At 34.5% G+C, this 18055-nt stretch overlaps 1 protein-coding gene across 32 annotated transcripts in view; it reads right to left on the bottom strand.

Annotated features, from left to right (window-relative positions):
• The window catches only part of EPB41 (erythrocyte membrane protein band 4.1), a 169265-nt gene that overhangs the window by 85784 nt on the left and 65426 nt on the right, over positions 1-18055 (bottom strand). For 31 of the 32 annotated variants that reach the window (XM_032495670.1, XM_032495690.1, XM_032495692.1 and 28 more), the window contains 3 exons: positions 6803-7280; positions 4609-4821; positions 2074-2178 (listed from right to left, as the gene is read on the bottom strand). In XM_032495670.1, the coding sequence (XP_032351561.1) occupies positions 2074-2178; positions 4609-4821; positions 6803-7273 (789 nt within the window). In that variant the 5' untranslated portion in view covers positions 7274-7280. Of the gene's footprint in view, positions 1-2073; positions 2179-4608; positions 4822-6802; positions 7281-18055 lie in introns of those variants that run through there. The other variant, XM_032495675.1, reaches the window with a different exon arrangement.

Below are 18055 nucleotides of genomic sequence, written 5' to 3'. Positions count from 1 at the left end.
AGCTATTGGACTATGCAGCTTGGAGCAAGTCATTCTGCCTTTATATGCTCCAGTTTGCTCATTTCTAAAATAAGGGAGATGAGTCCCAAGACACCTTATAGCTCTAGAATCCTTTGTGTGTTTTATGAAAACTTAGATAAATGACTAACAAAGATTGTTTCACAGATTTAATCATTTCATGAATATCTATATACTTCTAGGGAGAGTACCTGGAAATCAGGCTTACAGACAATAGATATATAGGGAATGGTAACTAAAATGAAGTTGGATAATCTGGCAAGATACAACAATTTTAAGTAAAAGGTATGCTGTTCTCCAGTATTCCTACCCAAGAAAAGATTATTCAACCTGAACGATGCTCCAGAATGTACCTCTAGGTTATGACACGCAATCTAATTTTTCTAAGCAAAGGTTTTGTTTAGTTAGTAATTTCATTTTCAAATACTACTATCATAATAACAATGATCATAACTAATTTTTATTGAGTGCTTCCTACATGTCGGGCACCATTCTACCTGCTCTTCTATAGATTATCTCATTATCATTCCTATTTACCAATGAGAAAAGAGAGGTAAAAGTAATTTACCTAACTCACAATTAACGAGTGATGTCTAAAGTATAACAATATGTCTCACTGTTTCAACAAACACTTATTGAATGCCTACCACACTCAAGGCAGGTAACATGCTAGATAAGAACACTCTTTGGGAAATCACGGTCCAGTACAGAATACAGACATGGGCCCAGAACAATGGGTGATAATCAAACCACACCAAGATGCATCACTGTGAATCTCAGAACACCAAAGACAAAAAGAAAGGTAGAAATAAGGAGAGAGAGAGGGGAAAGGGAGGAAAGAAAGAAAGAAGAAGAGTAGGGGAAAAGATTCTACTAGCTTAATTTTACAAAGAGGGGGAGTGAGGGGAGTAAGGATCAAGAATCAGAATGGCTTTGACCTTCTCAATAGCCAACATGAAAAGCTAGAAGACAATGGAGCAATGACTTCAAAATTATGAAGGCAAATTATTTCCAGCCTAAAATTCTATACCCAATCAAATTAACAACCAAATACAACGGTATAATAGAGACTTTTTCAGACATGTCATGTCTCAAAAAGATTAAATCCCATATGTAATTTCTCAGGAGTGCTCTATCAAAACACAAGGAAATGCTAGGATAAAGGAAACAAAAATCAAGACAGAAGCAAAGCAAATACCCAGGATAATGGTGATGGGAAATACCAAGGTCAGCTATGTACGACAGAGGAAGTAACTCATCCAGACTGGAGACGTATGGCTCAAAGAGACATTATATATTGAGGAAGAACTGTCACTACCATGATGGCTTTTGCTTCTGTATTATCCCTTTAACCTGACAATGCTAAGGAAGTCTTCCCCAGATTCATTTTTGTACAAGATACTTTGGCTATGTGCTAATTGCTTTCCCTTCAATGCCTACTTCCTGGATCAGCTAAAGAATCTCATTTTAACCCAAAGGAAAATTCTGCTTTGTCTTATTTTTGAGAGCTGGAAGTTAGCCATGATGAATTAGAAGCAAAAAATACAGAACAGCCCATTACCCCCTAACCATATCCTGTAAGAAACTGGCCCATCAGACCTGCCAGATGCCCTGACTATGATAAGCCCTATGTTTCCCAGGATTCACTTGCCCATTGACTTCCCCGGAAGGGGTTCTTATACAGTATCAGAGAAGTTAAAACTAGACTACAATTCAGAGATATCAACTTTTTTTCCCCATAAATGTTTATCTAAGAGGGACAATAACACTTTTTTATTTTTAACACAGCCAGGTTCATATTTGCTGTAAAAACAAATCCAGCTTTTATATTGAGTACTTTTAACATCCCTTTATGCATAAATATATAAATGAATATAAATAAAGCAATTTAATATATGTTCATTAAAAAATAAATAGGATAGTGAAAACCACTATAAGAGAAATATTAAGTATGCTGCATCTTTGAGAGACAGGCATAAATACATTCTTAACAACAAGAAATGAATTAAAACCATTTTTTTGGACAGTTTCTTATATTACAAGCAGTTTCCTCACCTTAGAGGTTGCGTTATCCCAAATGGCTAGACCAAAGTAGTCTTCTTCCAAAAGATTGAGGTGTTCACACACTCGTTTAAGTAAATCTTGTCCCTTAGCATGTTTCTGCAAAGATATACATACTTGAGGTGAGGTTTCCTCTTACTCCTGTATTTATCACCAAATAATATAAAATGTCACTGTCCAATTTCCTTTTTTATCCTTGGTTACTAACACTTTCAGATGGCTACACAGTGTAAATAGAACAATGTGAGTAACAAAAATCCTGTTTCTTAATTTGTCAGTTTAAATATGCAACAGTTATAGTTGGTTGGAAATGGTGCCACAATTCAAAAAAGAATTCCACGTTCTCTGCATTGAGCACTCCCCACCTCCATCCTAAACATTACATTCTTTATTTTTGCTGCAATATTTCCTGAAGCTTGCTATGAGCCACTGTCAGTCACGGTGAGCACCATTACCATTTAACTGAATCAGCTATCGACACTGACAATTAACTGTGCTATGGAAATCATTAGACTCTAACATTCCCAGACCAAATGTCCCTCTCAACTCTGGGCAATGTCTCTTAGAAAAAATGCATAAAGAATAAGATTTCAGATACCCTACAGATATTACCTGTTGCAGTGGCTCTTACAGCTGTGCTACAAATCATTTCTTAATGTTTCTTTACCTAGAGAATCAAACCACTACCAATTTTGGGTACTTGTATTCCTGTTTATAGGGAGGAAATGCCCTAACTTAGGGGCTGAGACTTAAAAGACAAAAAGTTATGGCTTTTCCATTTACTAGTTAAATAACCTGAGCTGATTCAATTAATATTTCTGAACATTAGCTTTCTCATCTGTAAAATAAGAATATACCTGCCCTACCTAACTACTGGAATTATCAAAAAACATCAAACATGCTAATGTCTTCTGAGAAATAAACTTTTTAAAACTTCCAAAAACCGATTTCTAATTTTTTGGAACATATATGTGACATCTCCTTTTCTCAATGAACTGAGTTATTTTTAATGACTGTTAGTAATTTGTATAGACGTTAATTCATTTTCAGACTTAACCCATGTATACATTACATCATTTTCTTCATTTCCCCCCCCTATGTTTTCATTCTAAATGACAGAGATGATTTGGGAATTCTTCACATACAGGTCCCTATTCCCTTATTTATAATTCCAAAATCCAGAAGTTCTAAAAAAGTAAAAAGTTGGGCTTAATTTTTGGTTTTCGGTTTTTGTTGTTGTTGTTGTTCAAAGTTCGTCGGAAGACAAATTTTGATTTGAACTCTTATGGGCTATTTTTTATCTTTATTTATCCAGCTTAGAATGAACTTCATATATTTTAGCACAGAAATAATGCATTTGATCATGTATCTACTGCTATATACCCTGCTGGGTGTATTATGAAACATGCAGAATATGTACTTATTGCTTTTCTAAAAACTCAAATATTCTTAATTCTGAAACACATCTGCCCCTAAATGTTTCAGATATAAGGGACCCACATCTAGATCTCGGTCTGAATGGGAAGAATGAGTGTGGAATAGCTTTTCCCGTCTCTAGACTAGCTAGTGGTGAGAAGCAGAAAAAGCAGACACTAGGGCCTCCTCTAGTTACCAGGTGTAGTAGCCTATTTTTAAAGTGCAACAGTGTATTTCTCTTGATTTCTTTTTCCAAACTTGGAGAGGGAATGCCTATTAATAAATACTGTATAATATTTTAGACTATTTGTGCTTAGATATATTTGCCTGTAACTAATTAAATTTCAAAATAACTTGCTACACATCTAAGATACGAGTATATGTGAATTGTATGTTTTATCACAAGGCTATTATTAGTAATAATCATAACAATTGCTTTGTATCAAGCATATCATAATTGACAATTACTGCTCTAGTTAAAAAATAGCTGATAGATTTTTAAGGATGTTAACATGTCTTGGAGAAGCAAAAGAACAACTGAAATAACTCTGATATTTTTATTCAATCCTGATTCAATTATTTATTCTTTCTGGAAATAATTGAGAATCTTAATAAATGGCATTACTTGATTTAAGTTTTTTATATTCTACCTCAGGGGGCTACAGAAATACATTAAGTAAACTAAAGCTTATTAAGGTTTAGATCTGGAAGAACAGAAATGAACAAACAGTAACTTTTTTGTTGTTGTTGACAAATACAATTATGGGGACTGCTTGATCTAGTGTCAGAAATTAAGGCTATCCTGGGAAATCTAGTCATGGAAGATAACTCTATAAATAACAAACCAATTTTTTTTTAAACAGAAGCGTTTCGGATTATAAAAGTAACACATGCTCAATTCACAAGATTTGGCAGATATAAAAAAAACGAGATGAAAATAAGACTCACTCATAATCCTTCCACCTCTCCACCTCCAGAAAATCACTACTAACATTTCAGTCCATAGAAACAGTCGTTATAATGGGTCTTACCTCAGGTCACTGCACTACTTATCCAACCCTATGTGAAACAATTTGTAGTAGTTTTGATTACCAGAAATTGAAATGCACTCACCTCCACAACACATTCATAAACTGTGTCATCCAACAAAGAAACCTTGCAGTGCATGTTTCTGTGTCTTCTGATTGATTTCTGGGAAGCTTTTAATTCTCCTTCTGCTTTTGATTCTGGACTTTCTTCTTTTACTTCTATTTTAGAACACTCTTCAAGTCCTCCTCCTTCCTTAGTCTCAAAATCTGGATCTTCTCTGTGTTCTTCCTGAGCAGGCTACATATTCATGACATCAGCAAGTCAGTAATAAAGATAGTTCACAAAACAGGCTATATAACATTTTCCTATAATATTGCTACCAAGAAAAGCACTAACTGAAAAAGAAAAACCGTCAAAACAAATATAAGTAATATTAAGATTAAATAATTATTTTTCTATAGAAGATATGATCTCCCCAAAGATCTACAGACTCTGCTATTCTCAAAACTTTATAATAAAAGGTAGAGTCCTATCTTCAGGTAGAATCTCATCTTTCTAATCAATAAGTGAAAGTTTCAGGTAAACACCAATCTGTTGCTCTCAGCACTATATATTCTTCCTGACCTTGCCATTATCTATTATTAAAACTGTTAATACCAATTAACTCATTTTTACCAGGTATCACTCATGATAAATGCAAAGAAGTTTCAAAGAATTGCAAAAGACAGATTGAAATCTGGATCTCCTAGGGCAATTATTAAGTCATCCCAAAGTAATACAGGTAAGTGGGACAACATATTGGCATATATTTTTTACTTAGAAAACAATAAAATTGCTGAAAGGTTCTTAACTAAATCTCACTCTTTTCTTTCCAAAGAATACTTAATTGACACTTAGGAAAAAAGATTTAATAATTTGGCTCCCGCTTAGATATTGGAGGTGGTCTAAAAGGCTCCTTCCATCCTTCAAGACCCTCTTAAGTGCAACCTCTTCAGAGAGGCCTTCTGCTCCTTTATCTGGCCTATGCTCACGCTACGAGTATTCGTCAGGGCAGTGCTGTGTTGCCTTCATAACATTTATTACAATAAATAATTATTTTGTGTTTACTACTTTTGTGTCTCTTCCATTAGACTATGAAGTCATCAAGAGTAGGAATCATGGTTGTTTTATAATAATAATAATAATGATGATGATAATAATAATAACCAACATTTATATAGCAATTACAACGGGCCATTTATTGTTCTAAAAGCACTACTTATTTAACCTCATTTTATCCTCATAATAACCCTGTGGGTAAAGTACTATTATTATAACCCTTTGACAAATAGGAAACCAAGGGCAAAGAAGTTAAATTTGCCTAGGACCATACAGTTAATAAGTCAGATAACAGTCTGACTCCAGAATTCGTAATCTTAATTTTACTCTTAGCACTTCTAATATATAAGTAATATTTCTAGAAACACATCTAGTGTTTTTTTTTAAAGTCTAATAAAACTGTATACCCAAACCTGAAACCTATAATAGAAACATACAGGACTTATATATTTAACAATGCCCACATACTTCAGTCATAAAAAGACTTTGAAAATAACTCTTGGAGGGGGAGAGTATGGCTCATTGGTAAAATGCACACCTAGCATGCATGAGGTCCTGGATTCAATCCCCAGTACCTCCATTAAACAAACAAACAAACAAACAAACCTAATACCCCACACACAAACAAAAAAGACTTTTTTAAGAGAAAATAACTCTTAGTTTGTAGATAATTAAGGCTAAAAACAAATGGGATTCCTGGAAAATAGTTTGAGTTACAGTACTAATATTTTCCCATTTTTTCAGACAGATGACCAAATTCACAACTCATATTTAGTACAAAGGTGATGTAAAACGCTAAACTTCCTCATCTATAGCTTACACTCTGTGGTAATATGATCTAGTTGTAGAAAACAACAAAGATAAGGCAGACGTGGTTCAAACTCATCACATACCCCTGGACAGCTTGAATCTATCACAGGGCTTTTATAAAGATTTCCATAAAAGATCAAGTTTTGTGATAAACTACCCCATTTCTAATAACTCCACCAAAATTAACTGTAAACCACTTCACTACTTTTTCTTCTTCTCATTAAGAAACTCCAACCTTCATGTTACTTATTTCTAGCAATGCCTAAGTCAACTGGCTTGTAAGAAATAAAACCAAATACTCTTAAATGACAAGTGAAGTGTAAAACTTCCCTTCACCATGCCCACCTCCCACACTTTCACACACCCTTACCTGCGTTTCTGCACTGCTTAATGAATGAAGATCCAAGGATGGGTCTGTTTTGAGCTCAGGTTCAGGAGCTGCAATTGGGGCCTTTAAAACGATCTCTTCATCAAGACTGGCTCCAAATTCTATCTCTTTCTGACCTTCTTCACCTTTCTCTTTAGCTGATTCTAATTCTTTGCCTTCTTCTTCAGAGACCTGAGACTTAGGCCTTTTGAGAAAAGAGGAGAAGAGCCGCGACAGGCCCCTGTTTTCTGATGTCCGCTCCTTGTTCTTGGTCAAGTCTTCATGTGTTGGAGTGCCTCCATTAGATGTTTTCAGCTTCTGCTCACACTGATTATCTCCCTCGGCTGCTGCTTGAGAAGCCTCTTCCAGCTGAGTTTCCTGTTGACCCGAGTTTGTGGCTCCCTCACTCTCTTCCTTCTGTTGTTGATGCTGTGGATTTTCAGCCTCAGCCACTAAGCTCTTCTCTGTTGTCATGATGTTGCTATTAAAAAGATGAAAAGGGTGTCTCTTAGAAGCAAAACATTATTGAAGGCAAAACCCTCAATCAGGTCAAGAGTGCCAGAATTAATATATTTAGTTATTTAATCAGCAACAGACAGTACTTTAGCCCATTAAGCATGAGACTCTCCATTAAAGCACAAAAATATCTTTCCTATACATCCTGGATAAATTATTAATGCTTTGACTTGCTAAAGTTATGACATAGAGAAATTAGCTAAAAATAGTACCCCCTGAAGCCACATTAGTGAAATGCAGCATATTTTAAATCCAAACTCAGAACTGTATACAGCAAATACAGTTTTCTCCTTCCTTAAAAGAGATCTTATTTATATACTGTCCTTTGAGGGTATATCAATCTGCAGGTGCAAGGTTTCCAGGAATCATCTGCAAATTTCTCTGTATCTCAAGAGATGATGAGATTAAAAGGTTCCGCAACTCTTTATTGTTCTTTTTCTTTATATTTCTCAGAATGCATAGACTTCTCTACTAAGAACAGAAATGCAGAATTTTGATCATTTGTTATCAGACCTTACAACAGCAATGACAAATACACAGTTAAAATAACAACAAAAAATTCCTTAGGTTTTCATGTTACAATACTAAATTACAGCCTCTTCCAGAAGTATCCAACTTTAAATTCTTTAAGACCGTTTTCCCTTCTGAGAAACATGATTTTGAATGCTCATCATTTTTAAGAGTAGCAGTGAACTATTACAACAGAGGGAAATAGAGAAATAATAGAAAAAAATTAAGAAATGAAGTAGAAGAAAAATTTAGAAAGCAAGTGTTGATTCAGTTTTAAGAGAAAGCAGGCTGTAGACCTCACATATTTTAAAATTGTTGGTTTCTAGCCTCTTGATCTCAAAAATCCCAGTATTATTAGTCAAGCCTCATAATAACAGCCAAAGAGCAACATCAAACCTAGTTTACCAAAGAATAACCAATACACAAAGGAACTTCTGAAACACTAGGCAATAAAGTTGACTACTGATGATCTTACACTTCAATTCACTGCTATACCTAAAAGTACTCCACTCAAAAGCAGTATTTACATTATCTTTGCTTCTGCTCCATACTGTTTAGATGAAGTAATTTCCTTTGGATGTCAACAGTCTAAATTAATGAACCATATTTAGTCCATTCCCTCCCTCAGATCCTTTATATTTGCTGTTCTCTCTACCTATGCTGTTCTTCCCTGGCTATTTGAAAGCTGGTCCCTCTCATCATTACTGGCTTTGCTCAGATGTCACCTCTTTAGAAAGGCCTCCAGGACACATCCTGTCTAAGATAATGGCCCTTATTCCTCCAGATGGCTTCATAGCACTAATGCACTTTTTATTATTTACAATTATCCTGTTACCTTATTTGTTTACTGGTTTATTGTCTTCTCTTCCCCCAAATAAAAGTCTCAAGAGGACAGAATAGTACCTGGCACATTATAAGTATTAATAAAAGTCTGTTGAATAAGTTAATTTCAACTGAATATAACTGACAAATAAAAACTATAAAGGCATTCTCTAAATTATTCAGGTAAACTGACTTCAAACACACAGGTCCTATGCTAGATCCTAGAGATACAACAGTAAACAAAACAAAACAAAAAAGATCTAGTCATCATGGATGATTCAACTTTAATAAAAATAATGAAAGAAAAATTCAAGAGAACTCCAATTTATAATATGAGTGAAATCTAAATACTTGTGTATAAATGGAACAAAGCAGTGAAAAGGGAAGGAAGCTAATGGTATTGAGCACTATTTCTGTGTCAGAACCTATGTCAGGGGCATTATCTACATTATCTCAAACAAGCCTTTCAATAACCATGCAAGGGAAAGAGAAATCACTTAATCTCATAGTTAAGGAAATTAAAAGTCAGAAAGTAACTGGTCATGCTGCTAGCAGGTGACAAACCACAACAAGTGGTATTGAAATAAATAAAGGTATATTAATAAAAGGAAAGTCTTTACGTGAGCTCTTACTGCAGATCTACTCAAATTATTTCATTTTGAGCATTAAAAATTTGTAAGTAATAAAAATATTTACAGAAGCACATTTTCTATTCTTATCTACTAAGTCATCAAAATTACTCTGCTTTAATAAAATATGCAATTCGGTCTTAGTAAGTACTACTTAAACATTTACCATCCAATACACATTCTGAATTTGTAACCCTTCAGTGAGTTATGCTTGTACTTAAATAAAAGAAATAAAACTGTCTTCTGACACAAACAGATGGAAAGATATACCATGTTCTTGGATTGGAGGAATCAATATTGTTCAAATGGCCATACTACCCAAGGCAATATACAGATTCACTGCAGTCCCTATCAAATTACCAATGGCATTTTTCACAGAACTGGAACAAAAAAATGTTAAAATTCTTCTGGAAACACAAACCCTGAATAACCAAAACAATCTTGAGAAAGAAGAACAGAGCTAGGGTAATCACGCCCCCTGACTTCACACTATACTACAAAGCTATGGTAATCAAAAAAAGTATGGTACTGGCACAAAAACAGACACACAGATGAATGGAACAGGATAGAAAGTCCAGAAATAAACCCATGCACTTACGGTCAATTAATCTATGACAAAGGAGGCAAGAAAATACAATGGAGAAAAGACAGCCTCTTCAATAAGTGGTGCTGGGAAAAATGGACAGCGACATGTAAAAGAATGAAATTAGAGCATTCTCTAACACCGTATACAAAAATAAACTCAAAATGGATTATAGATCTAAATGTAAGACTGGATACTATAAAACTCCTAGAGGAAAACATAGGCAGAACACTCTGACATAAATTGCAGCAATTCTTTTCTTGAACCAGCTCCTTGAGTAATGGAAATACAAACAAAAATAAGCAAAATTAAAGGCTTTTGCACAGCTATGGATACCATCAACAAAATGAAAAGACAACCTATAAAATGGGAGAAAATATTTGTAAATGATGCAACCAACAAGGGACTAATTTCTAAAATACATAAACAGCTCATACAGCTTAATTAAAAAAAAAAAAAAAAAAGCAACCAAATCAAAAAATGGGCAGAACATCTAAACAGGCATGTCTCCAAAAAAGACATCCAGATGGCCAACAGGCATAAGAAAAGATGCTCAACATTGCTAATTAGAGAAATGCAAATCAAAACTACAGTGAGGTATCACCTCACACCAGTCAGAATGGCCATCATTAAAAAGTCTACAAATAATAAATGCTGGAGAGGATGTGGAGAAAAAGGAACCCTCCTACACTGTTGATGGGAATGTAAATTAGTACAGCCACCATGGAGAACAGTATGGGGGTTCCTTAAAAAACTAAAAATAGACTTACCATATGATCTAGTAATCCTATTCCTGGGCATATATCTGGAGAAAACTGTAATTCAAAAAGACACAAGTACCCCAATGTTCATAGTAGCACTATTTACAATAGCCAAGACACGGAAACAACCTAAATGTCCACCAACAGATGATTGAATAAAAAACATATGGTATATATACACAATGGAATACTACTCAGTCATAAAAAAGAATAAAATAATGCCATCTGCAGCAAAATAGATGGACCTGGAGATTGTCATTCTAAGTGAAGTAAGCCAGAAAGAGAAAGAAAAACACACCATATGATATTGCTTATATGTGGAATCTAAACAAACAAACAAACCAACAAACCACAAATGAACTTATTTACAAAGCAGAAACAGACTCATAGACATAGAAAACAAACTTATGGTTATCAGGGGGTAAAATGGATGGAAGGGTATAAGGGAAAGGGAGTTCGAGATTTGCAGATACTAACAAATGTATATAAAATAAACAACAATTTCATATGGTATAGCACAGGGAACTATATCTGATATCTTGTGGTAACCTACAATGAAAAAGAATATGAAAACGAGTAAGTTATGTATATGTGTGACTGAAACATTATGCAGTACACCAGAAATTGACACAACATTGTAAACTGACTATACTTCAATTAAAAAGAATGCAAGAAAATAAGTAAATAAATAAATAATTTCAAAAAAAAATTGTCTTCAATTCCTCCTTATATTAGGAGTAGACAACTGATTTTTCCAAAATTCTTTTTCTTTACTCTCTAAGTAATCAATTGGCCCAGAAGTTATTCTAAAAGAGTAATGACTTCAGAGCACCAATTTACTTATTTCCTTTACAAAAATAAAGAGGACAGGTTGAGGATTTAGGAATATTTTCCACAGATTTCAGATACGGCTTATTCACCTTACTGAAAAGACACAGAAACCACTTCTATAATAAAATTTTCCTATATAATAGATTTACAACAAAGTCTGTCAAACATTTAAAAATCATAAATCTTCTATGAACATTTTAGCAGATATGATAATTACTTAATCCTCACTTTTAGTAATCTTTTACTTGTATCTTTCAGTAAATAAAGAGTATTCTTGTGTTTTATAATTTTTTATCATTTGAAAAATAGGAGATTTTCTAAGGCTATTCCTATAATTGCTTTCACATGATAGGTTGTCTTATCTCTAAGAAATTAGCTGAATGAGTATAAGTACTCAAGCGTTAAAAATTTTTTTTAAACACAGAGTAACAATCTGTAAGCTATGTGCATACTTGTTAAATTTTAATGTGTATCGAATCACCTAGTAATCTTGTTAATATATAGATTCTGATTCAGCAGAGTGCATTGGGGGCTGAGACTCAATTTTCCAACAAGCTCCCAAATGTTGCCAATACTGCTGGCCCACTGACCACATTTTGAGCAGCAAGGAAGAGAAAATCATTATTTCTTTGGGAACATATTCAAAATGCATAAGAAACAAAGATGGCAAAAGCACTTTTAGAAAGTGGAATATGAACAGTGAGAAATACCTGATACAATAAATGTTCAACAAATGTTTGCTGAATTAATGAATGAAGCAAAGAATGCAACATATTATTGGAAGTTGACCATTAACATGTTTTTAGAACTCATTTGGTGCTTAATCAAAAGTTAATTGAGATTTTTAACCATAATATTGTGACAATTTCAAGTTATCCATGCAGCTGTGACACTTGTCCAGAGTCAGTGTTCTGCTTATCCCCATTGATATGGTCTCTGTCCACATTTAGGAAGAAATGATCAAGACATATGAATAAGGAATTAGGGAATAACATCTACCAGTGTAAAACCAATACATTTTGCCACATACTTGGACGTATGTAAAAAACAAGTTGAATATAAGTAAAGAGATAAGAACACAATATAAGGAATAGGCACACAGCAGAAGGGCAAAAGAATTCTATTAGAACATATGGAAACCAATCTCAGGTAATATCATAAATGCAAGAAAACAACCAGGAAATCAGACAATGCAGTATTCAGCACAGATGCTATAATTCAGTCTATGCAAGGGAAAATAGATAAATTAATGATGAAGGACAGTTTTCGTGTATGTTCTTGCCAACCATGCAGATATAAGTAGCAATGCATTTAGTAAGAGCCACAAGAGCAAAAGATAAGGGGGGTAGGTGTGGAGGGATTACATAAAAAAATGAAACCAATAAATCAGGCAAATATTTCCAGTTAACTCTGAGGCTGATCAAAATTAAACAAATAAAAAAATTAATAGCAAAATGAAAAACTTCTATGGAACATTTGCTAAAAGCTCAAATAAACTCATCCTGACAAATCTGTATACATGCAGACAAGTTCTTCACATTACAAATGATAGGATGGGTAACCAGAGGAAAAGATACAAAAAAGCCAAGCAACAAAGACAGGATAAATGCTCTAAAACAGGCCCTTCCTGTGTAAATGATACTACTTTTCATTCTGGACACAAAATCCAAAAGGAGGCATCTATTTACTTAATGTCAGAAAGAAGTCTTTTGATTAAAAAAAAAATCAGCACAGCCCTGAAGACAAAGTAATGAGTTCCCATTCCATCTCAATCCTAATCCTCCAAACCCTAGGAATTATACCCCATCTGGTATCAAAAATACACTTGTTTCAATAGTGTGCATCTGTTGACTTTAGGCAACTCAGATCTTTTAAAACCTGACACTGAGCAGATTGCAAGGGCTGGACAATAGCTTTCATCTTTTTTGTATCTCTTTCTAACATTAGTACAGTTAGTGCTCCACTAATGTTTCTTAGGTGGAAAACTGTAAAAATACTACAGTTTGGTACTATTAAGAACATTTCCTTTATAATCACCATTTAGAAATAAAGTCTAATAATTTAATTATTGGTAGTACTCTTCAAATTTGCTCACTGAATATCTATCAGTGTTTACTGAGTGCTAATCATGTATAAGGTTTTAGCTCAGCTCTTTGAGAGGGAACCAAAATGGTTAACATATGATTCTTAAGGAGATAAGACATAAATGCAAATAACTAAAACACAAGGCAATACCTGATGCTTAATCAGACAAGGCTTCATGAGTGGAACAGAGAAGTATAAAGTAAGTACTTTCAACGAGAGTGATCACAGAAGGCCATGAGGAAAGGATGGTTTTTAAGTTATACTTTGAAGAATGAGTATAAGCTGTCAGTAGAAAGCAACCTAAGTGCAAAGGACAAATGAAACTCCAGACAAGGGTACTGGCATTAGCAAGAATACTGCAGCTATTCAGAAACTAGTAAGTAGACCAGACTGGTTGAAACAGGGCTACAAAATGGGAGTAGAAGGAGATAAGGTTAGAAGAGAATTATCATTCAAATGAATTCTAACTGAAATAATAATAGTAGCTGCCATTCATTGAATACCTACTAAATACCACACATTATTCTATATACTCTACCATGTTATCTTAGAACCATCCTATAAGGTAGATGTTTTCACTTCTCAGATAAATATAAACAGGTTCTGGGAGGTTAAAAATTCTGCCTCATCATAGAATTAAGCCATGCTTCAATGAAACTATTAATGTACTAGAAGGTGGTGGTTCTATTGTAAATTCCCAGGATAGTGTCTGGGTTTCCAAATCTTGGTGCTTCTACCCCACTGTTCTCTGCTAAAGAAACTCCTATCTGGAACCCTCCTACACTATTGGTAGGAATGTAAATTGGTACTGCCACTGTAGAAAACAGGTTTCTTAAAAAACTAAAGATAGAGCTACCATATGATCCAGCAATCTCACTCCTGGGGTATATATCCAGAAAAGACAGAAACTCTTAATTTGAAAAGATACGTGTAACTTAATGTTCATAGCAGTATGATTTACAATAGTCAAGACAGGGAAACAACAAATGTGCCCATCAACAATTGGTTTAAGAAAGTATGGTATATATCTGCAATGGAATATTACTCAGCCATCAAAAAGAATTAAATATTGCCATCTGCAGCAACATGGATAGACCTAGAGAATATTATACTAAGTGAAATAAGTCAAAGAGAAATGTTATATGATATCACTTATATATGGAATCTAAAAAATAGTACAAATGAGGGGAGGGTATAGCTCAAGCAGTAGAGCACATGCTTAGCATGCACAAGGTCCTGGGTTCAATTTCCAGTACCCTCTCTAAGAATAAACAAACAAACAAACCTAATTACCTCCCCCTACCAAAAGAAATAATAATAGATAAATAAATAAATAAAAATTTAAAATAATACAAATGAGTCTATATACAAAACAGAAACAGACTCACAGACATAGAAAACAAACTTATGGTTATGAAAGGGGAAAGGAGGGAAGGGGAATAAATCAGGAGTATGGGATTAACAGATACAAACTTCTATAAATAAAATAGATAAGCAACAAGGATTTACTGGATAACACTGGGAATTCAATATCTTGTAATAACCACTGGGAATTCAATATCTTGTAATAACCTATAATGGAAAATAATCTGAAGAAAAAATATATAGAAAACTATAGAACTGAATCATTTTGCTGTATACCTGAAACTAACACAATATTGTAAATCAAAAATACTTCAATTAAAAAAAAAGAAAGAAACTTGTATCTGTGAAGAATTTATGGACAGGCTATTCAGTCTGGTCAAGACCACCTCTATTCCCACCAGTTTCAAGTCCCCAATTCATGTATGTATTTCTCTTTCCATAGAGTGTATGTAAAGATGGAATGGGGAGACAGGGAAAGACAGGCAAAGAAGACAGATTATGAAAGGACTTGAAAATCATGCTAAATAGGTCCAACTTTATGCTGAAGGTGGTGGAGAACCACTGAAGGTTTTTAAACAGGGCAGTGGGTAAACAAAGTGGAGGCAGAAGAGACTAGAAGCAGAGAGAAAGTCAACAAATGACTGGGTAAATTCAGGTTATCAGTGAATAAATTCACAATGGGACTCCCTAGGGAAGCTGAAACCAATACTGGGCAGAGAAACTTGAAAGGCCTTGCAACTAAGCCTTAAGAACTACTGTTGCCCTTAGTTTCTCTAGGTTATTCTCATTAGCAGCTTCTCATTAACCCAGGCAATTTCATGTCTGAGCCTGAAGGTATTTTCATAACACACTTCCTTGACCCACCTCTGATAAATGGCTTAATAAAAGAGGTACAGCAATAAAACCAAACTAGAAGGGAAGAAAGATCGATATCTCACAGGTATCTCCATACATGTCCAAAATTAAACTCTTGATTCTCTCTTTTTCCTCTCCCAGGAACTGGCTCAATCATACCACCCAGTAAAGGAGCTCTAACTAGAAACCTAAACATCATCCTTGGCTCAGTCGTCCCCATCTCCCTTCTCAATCAAATTCCTCTGTTAATCCCATAGAGTCTACCTCTGAAATAAAATTAGAATCAGTCCACTTTTCTCCTTCTGTATTGCTACCATGCTTGTGCAAGCCTCTTTCACTTCACACCTGAACTACAGGTCCCTGTATGATATCAACAACCCCATTCTGTTCCACTTTTCCTCCTCCTCTCTCTTCTATAGTCACACTAGTCAAATATTTTCTCGGCTTAAGTCATCTGCGCATGCCATTTCCTTGCACTAGAATATACCCCACCCTCCGCAATGTCTGTGTTTTTCTTATACTGCAAAATTCAGCTTCAATAATTCCTCCTCAAAACAATCTTTCTTGACTACCGTAATATTTACATAAGTCTTGCCGTGAGTTCCTCCCCAGTTCTCTATCCTAGTACCTATTTATTTCCTTCACGGTACTTCTCTCAATGTATACGAACATACTGTTGTTTACCTGTTTGGTGGCTGTCTTCCCCACTCCAATAACCACACTGTAATATCCATGAGAGAAGGGCTGTTTTCCCTTCTGCAGTATACCTAGTACCTAGATCAGAACCTGTGCTGCCACCAAGCACAGAACCTAGTACTTGGCACTGAACCTAGTACCCAGCACAGAACACTGTAGGTACTCAATAAATATTTATTCAGTAAATGAATAACTGTAAGGAAAAAGAATAACTTATGTTTAACCATATCAATTACACATATACAGGATGGAGGTTATCCAATTTGAAAATAGTTCATAAGAAAAGGATGTTAAGGTCTTAACTGAACACACTCCAACAGAGATAAATTCTAAAACACCTAAAAATCTTCAGCTGCATTTCTAGATTTACAGTGACCACGGCACTTATTTGACTCTTCAACATGTATTTTCTGAGAATGTTACAATGTTCTAGGCAATATGGTAAGTAGCCGGCTACAAAAGTGAGAAAGACAAACTTAATACCTGACCCCCTGGGCTACACTCTCCAACCAGAAGATCATGGATGTCAGTCTCTCAGTTCTCACAATTTGTACTGCATCTTAAATCTTACATTCAGTTCTGGGCAGTTTATTTTAAAGAAATCAGAATCTGTCCAAAGAAGAGATCAAAGATAATGATGTAATTTGAAATCATGTCATAAGGCAAATAATTGAAAGATACTAAGATACTTAGCCTAGTTTAAAAAAAAAAAAAAAAGAATAGAGAATAGGGAAGTAATTGCTGCCATCACAGACTTCAAGAGCTGCCAAACTCTATGTGATTCCTAAGAGCAAAACTCAGATTAGTCCATGGAAATTACAAAGACACAGTTTTCATTTCAAAATAAAAGGAAAAAATTCTTAGGAATTAAAGATACCTAATATTTAAATGACCTGCTTAGGAATAGTGAGTTTATTACCACTGGAAATATTCACTAGGAAGCTGAATGACTATCTGTCATGGAAAAAGGCTTCTTCCATTAAGTGGGTCCTTACATTAAATGACCTCGAAGGTTCCATCCAATACTAAGATTTTACAGACAGGAAGGAAGGTAATGAAGAAAACAACAGAATCCAGTTAACATCCCTTCAGACAGAAAGAAAAAATGTTCAAGTACAGAACTCATTCAAGTACAGAACTCAGAAAATTTGCTGGAAAATATTTGTTTCTCAAAAAAATCAGTCACCTCAAAACCGCAGGAAAGTATCTTTCCTTTGTAACTCAATTTAAGTATGCTAATTAGGACTAGAAAAACAGGATAACCATCTATGTAAAATATAAAAATGAGAATTTAAAAATACAAAAGAGATTCTTTGTGATTCTCCCTTCATCCTCCCAAAATTATTTTGAACCTTAAAGTACTCCTTATGTAGACTTTTAAAGAACATTTGCCATACTGAATGAGTCAGGAATGTCACTCAGCATGAACATGCTGTTTTCAACAACTTGGTTTTTAATTTAAGTCATTTCCATGGTGACTAACACCACTGAGTCAACTCATTCAAAGATATTTTTAAATAAACAAACTCTTACTCATCTCCTTCTAAGAAAACCAAAATATGCTCTTTACTTCTCCACAAAATTCAAGCTTGTACTTAGACGA

This window comes from Camelus ferus, chromosome 13, assembly GCF_009834535.1.
Source record: "Camelus ferus isolate YT-003-E chromosome 13, BCGSAC_Cfer_1.0, whole genome shotgun sequence".
In the NCBI taxonomy this organism is placed as follows: Eukaryota; Metazoa; Chordata; class Mammalia; order Artiodactyla; family Camelidae; genus Camelus; species Camelus ferus.
The sequence above is the reverse complement of the archived record's forward strand: the minus strand, read 5'-3'. Positions and strand labels throughout refer to the sequence as shown.